Here is a 6,000-nt window from a genome sequence, read left to right as displayed (position 1 = left end):
AAATCACAACCCTGGAAGCATTTTGAGCACAAACCGTTCTCACAGATGTCAAGGGGAGTTTTCAACTGACGTCACCAAGACCTGAATTTTACCCCTTATGTTTGACCATGTTTTGCGAAATGCCCAGCAAAATGGGGTTTTCCACACAACTGTGACATTTGGATATCTCTTGTACAGATTAACTGTAAGAAAGGATTTAGACTTGGAGAATATTCACTTACATGTCCCAGGTGCCACTCAACATGTTTTAAAATTCCAAGGAATAAATGCTCTTTGTGCTTGTCCCTAGAGCAGGGCAATGTCTGAAAGGGCACAGGTCATGTTTAATTTACCCTGGGCTAGGTGGACCTTTATTTCCTACAGACAAAATTTGACTTCTGAAGTAATTCACTAGTCTTTATTGCCACTTTTGAGAAAATATTTGTGAAGGAAGAATCTCTATGTTTCAAAATTAAAACCTGTACTTGTTTCAAAACATTTAACTAGTTTGCATATACAAATTATTGTAGGGCTTTTTTTCGTATATTTGCCCTTTGCTTTCTAAGACAGAAGGTTTCCAGAGTTCTCTGGGTACAGAAATGTCCCTAGCCCACACACACACACACACAGACACTCAGCTTCATACAAACAAAACCTTTCAATTAAAAAGCAGACCCTGCCTAAATAATGTGATCATAGCAGCAAGCCAAACCCTGAAGGAGGTTGATCAAAGCCCAGGAAAACACACGGTCATTCCAAAAAACTCTTATTTCACCCACTGGAAAATACTAAAACATACATACAGGACATTGACTTTATTAAAAATTATGTCATGTGCCAAAAGCTGCACAAATTTGATGTCACTTCTGGATAAGGACTTGTATGCCTGAAGGACTTTTTTCAGTTTTATCAGTCAACTAAAAAAGAAAAAGAAAGGTACCTCTCCCTCCCTAAATCTTGTCCTGTAATTACCCGGTATATTTTCCAGGCCAAGTGAGACTGCGCAGATCTGTACTTTGGTACGCATGTGTTCATTTGGATTTCCAGAACATCCTTCTCTCTCCTGTATTCTTTCACCTCCTCCCCTTTGCACCTGCTATTGCCTTTGTTATGCTTCTGATGACCTATATCTTATTCTGAATGTATGTATGTATTAAATATGCCTGTGTGTATATAAATAGACACATACACACACAATACACAAACACAAGTACATACAGAAACATACATTAAATGCTTGAGATACATGTGTAGATTGGTTTCACGGAGTCGCAGTTTGGAATCTTGTATTACTTCAGCTTGTTTTATAGAGATGTGCACCTCTCTCCACCCCACCTCCTGAAACTCCTAAGGTGCTAATACTGAGCACTTCTCAGAGTCAAGCCAAGCAAGCTTATTTATCAATCTAAACTTCAAACCCAATATTGTACTACCTTGGCATTACCGTCCTGTTACCTCCTGTGTCAGCCTGAATCACCCTTAAGGTTAATACTCCAGTCTATGATCAACAGTAGGTGGCTTCAGACAGTGAGGATTCAGCAAGTGCAGGGTCATCCACATCTTTGACAGTAGAAAACTAGAACTATATATAGAAAAGTTAGCTTTTTATCATTTTCTTTTAAGACAGTATGTAGCCAGCTCAAAAAATGAAACCAGCACATAGGACACTGAGCATACATCTATCGTTACAGACGTCTGTCTGAATTAGACATGGAAGTCATTCAAATCATTTCAGTCCTGATCTTATTGTATCATTTGATTCACCTTTATTGCTTCCAGTGAGTATCTTCATGACCTGTATCTGAATAGCAATCCACTCAGTTTGTAAAAATTTAAGTTTAGTGGTCACTTACCATAGCTTGCAATACGCACATGAATTTTCTCTCATCCTATCTGTGTATTATGTGCTGAATGACAACTTTTATTTAAAAAGGAATTCAAGAAATAAAATATTACAGGCATTAATAAAACTTTCTAAAGAATGACATAGTAGTCCCATAACCCTTTACTGAGTTGAAAATGAAGTGATCTTCAAACCTCTTATTACTGTAATCAAAAATCAAGTACTGTAAAATAACATGTAAGCTAGAGAAATTAGACTGGTAAATGAAGAAAATATGATTTTCCTTGATAGGTAAATCTAGTTGTTGTGGTTGTTGGAGCTTCTTTTCCTAGTCATTAAGTCTGATAACATATCTAACAAGGACTTACAAGAAAAAAACCACCTACTTTATTTTAAAAATAAATTTAGGTGATATCCAGTAATAAGTAGAAACTAAAGTGACTTTGAAAAGGATAACCAGACTAGAAACCACCAAGTGATCTGAAGGCTTGGGAACAGTTCACGTCATTCGTTAACATCACTTTGAATCACCAGTCACGCAGAGCCAGTTTCTCTTTTCAGACGCTCTTGCGGGGATGACCTTCGTGCGTCTGTCCAGCAGGTGGCTTTGATCCTCTTTCAGACGTGTACAAACCCATCAAGTGAAGTTCCTTCACACAGAAAACCATCAGTGCTGCAGTAGAAAATTAGTGGCTACATTTAAGTCATTATTTGAAGCCCTCAGAGCTTCTAGAGCATCTCCCCTGGAAAATCCCATTTCCATAAGTCGTGCAACCTGGAAAAGAAATAACATAACACCGCTTTAAAACCAGAGTTCTGTTCACACTGTGTGCGCATTAGTCATGTTAACAGTATCAGAGATCACTTTTCCACTGATCAGGCTGTTCAAAAGCTTACCTTTCCAGAGAGTAAGCAAGCATGGCTACGCACCGTCACAAAGACGTATCTGGGACAGCATGCTTGAAAACATTGCCACAGAGATGACTGCTTTCGGATACTTCATTCAAAACCAACCGTTGGCTGAAAATGCCACACCTGTATCTTCCTAGCCGGTCCAGTTTTGAAAGAAGAGTAAAATAGAAAGTATGGCACCACACAAGACAACTACAATCTGACCTTGGGGCTTGCTGCTCTCGACAAGAACAGGACCTCAAGAACCCAACACTGACCAAAATACAGAATTTTACAGCAGATGCAAAAACCTGTTCAGACATCGTTAGCTCTACTTTCCTTGAAAAGACCTACTTCTCCAGGGGCATTAAAAAACTCAAAACTATTCATGCTAGGTGGTTTTTAAAATAAACCTGAAAGTTAGCACTAAAACAGAGGCAGTACAATACTTAAATGGGTTCAGTAAAATTCTTGGAAGAATTCTACATATTCTCAAAACAGAGTAAGTCAATGACATTTGATGGAATAATTACCTGGACAAGGGCACATTAAGACAGTGATTTTGGTAATCAGTAACCACTTGACCATCCCTCTTTATAATATCATGTACTCGACACCTAACCTTTTTGCTCTGTGCTAACAGATATTCAAATTACTACATGTAAAAAGCAATGCATGTATAACCAAATTTAATTATAGTTAAATTCCAATCTAAAGTACATTTAAAATCTACACTTCTCAATTAGGTATGACTGAAAGTCACAATATAACTCATTCACTTTTATAGTTAATCTTCCAGAGAGGGGAAAAACAAGGGGGGGGGGGGGGGGGGGGGGGGGGGGGGAGGGGGAGGGGGCAGGGAGCGGCATGTAAAATTAACTGTGGCCACTGGCAGCATAAAGCATTCCCCATCCTGCTTCAAATGGCCTTGTGACCAGACACCACTCCTCAACCTGGAAGTCCTGGGCTACAGGAGCTGTCTGAGAGCTACCGCTGCTCCTCCTCTGCTTGTATGAAGCCTGCAGCAGCACAATGAAGCTGAGCAGGAAAGCAGCAGAGCTCGTTTACATCTCAGAAGGAATCTCCCCAGGGTACAACAGCAATGTGCACTAGTATTTGAAAATACTTTAAATGCTTTTTAAAAGAAAGGGGCCGTTAAAAGCAACCTCGCCTTCCTCTAAGACACCTCCAGAACTTTTAGTATTTTTAATCTTCTCTGCTTTGGCGGCTTACTGAGAAATATACTACTCTCAAGTACACCCAGGGGTGGGCGTCCTCCTTTTCTTAATCTAAATACACCATTATGAAATGTTTGAAAACAGCTACCTTGGTTGTCAGAATATCAAATACAGTACTGATCATTTTTGTGCTTTTCCCCCTTTCCCCCCCCCGACAACCCAATGTCAGTTTCTCACCTTCTTGTAGAGAGAAATGAATTGTTACTTTCAACACCTCTGCAACAACAGTGTAACTTCAAACTGGATTTCATAACCCGTAACTTTCTAAAGTTTCCTCTGTCTGATTTTTCACCTAAGATTGTGTTTTTTATGAGAAAAAGGGCAGGCAGCGGAATAAAAGCTAACCACAGAAATACATTTCAGAAGAAAGGTTTTTACTGCAGTTGCCATGAATTCTATCTAACCTTAAGAAGTGGTGGATGGAATTGCAATGTTCCCATTTACAGAAATATCCAGTGAGCATGATGGGGAATAGATTGTAACAACAAAAAGCTTTTTTCATCTGAGTATATTTTAACCACAGGAACTGAATCCAGCTCCAGGAAACAGAGATGTATACTGGTAACGGTAATTTAAGGTGCTAAAAAACCCACAAGAAATGCAGAGATTTTTGTACTAAAAGCATTGCAAATGCTTGCAAATTTTGATCTGAAGAACAAAAGAAAACCTTGCATTTCTGCTATTCTGAGACAACTTGTGCAGTTATTAGTACAGTCCTGACAAATCAAAGGTGCTTAGATTACTTTTTTCTTTGCAGGGTAACTAGACAGCATTGCAAATGACAGCAATCAGGTGAGCTCCACAACTTCAATGCATGAGAAAATATAAGTGTATATCGCTTTCATAAATCTGGGCCTAAAGGCTTTGGGTAAGAATCTAGCATAAGTCAGACCAGTAACTATTTCATTAATTCCAGCCCAACAATAAAAGTTCCCATAAGCAGAATTTGTCAATAAAACAAATGAACAAACCAACCCAGCAGGGAAATCTTTTGGTCCACCCCACACCTGGCACTAAGCAGGCTTTCAGGCCGGCCAAAACTAAGTTTCTGGGTTTTGTCTCAGAAGGTGTTCTTTGGTGTGGGGTTTTTCCTTTTTCTTTTTTTTTTTTTGTTGGTTGGTTGGGTTTTTTTACCTTTTTGGATGTAGCTCAGCAGGTCTGCACTCAAAACCACCAGTGTAGTTAAAGTTTTGAACATTTTGAACATAATCTAACATTGAATCAAAACTAAAAATTGGATCACAGCAAAGATTTCTGTTTGGGACAAGCTCATTTTAAACTAACTAGAATGACAGTGTAGTGCTAGTGAGTGTTGATTTATCTCCCTAAAAAAAGGAAAACGGGAAAGAAAACCTCACCCTTGAAACCTACTCTTGTTCAAGGCTAGCAGAGACCTTACACTATAAAATGGCCAATGCAGCTAACCACAGATAGGCTACAACCTGGAGAACTTGACTGCGTGCAATAAATCCTGAATACAGAAATAAGACTGATCTTAAATTCTTAAATTTCCTAGTAAATCACCCTCTCTTTTGAGAATAAAACTATCAACAAAAGTCTAAAAGTCTAAATCTATACAGTAAGTCTAAATCTATACTGGATAGGAAAGACACAAACTTCTCTGTGGCATTAGTATGTGAAATCAGTCAACCACATTATTGAGGGAAACATCCAAGCTTTAGACCAAGTGTGTGTTGCAGTCCACAGCTGGCGTAACATTCTTATTTCCAAAAAACTACATGACTGAATTGGAAACTTAAGCTAGAGACCTCAGTGAAGGAAAACTTGCATGTCTACAAGACAAATAATGAAATCTATTTTTTATTCTTCCTTCTTTGAAACATTTATTTTATCAGATTTGAATAGCCCCCACTAGTGAAACTGTCTCATCTTCAAATGCAAAAGACAAGCAGTTACACATAAAAGCAGAAACTCCCAAGTTGATCTGCAACTCTGGTTTGGATGGTAATGACAATTTGCTGTCTCTGTATTGTGACCGTTATCTGATATTCTAATTTGTGCTGCTATAGAGAACGTTTAAGAAACTGT

General features: G+C 38.5%; 1 protein-coding gene across 1 annotated transcript in view; it reads right to left on the bottom strand.

Moving 5' to 3' along the window:
- Positions 1–1,704: 1,704 nt before the first annotated feature.
- The window catches only part of UBAC2 (UBA domain containing 2), a 106,651-nt gene continuing 102,355 nt past the window's right edge, over positions 1,705–6,000 (bottom strand). The window contains exon 9 of the mRNA XM_050898622.1: positions 1,705–2,597. Coding sequence (XP_050754579.1) covers positions 2,490–2,597 — 108 coding nt within the window. The 3' untranslated portion in view covers positions 1,705–2,489. The remainder of the gene's footprint in view (positions 2,598–6,000) is intronic.

The sequence above is a fragment of the Gymnogyps californianus genome, chromosome 1, assembly GCF_018139145.2.
Source record: "Gymnogyps californianus isolate 813 chromosome 1, ASM1813914v2, whole genome shotgun sequence".
In the NCBI taxonomy this organism is placed as follows: domain Eukaryota; kingdom Metazoa; phylum Chordata; class Aves; order Accipitriformes; family Cathartidae; genus Gymnogyps; species Gymnogyps californianus.
The sequence above is the reverse complement of the archived record's forward strand: the minus strand, read 5'-3'. Positions and strand labels throughout refer to the sequence as shown.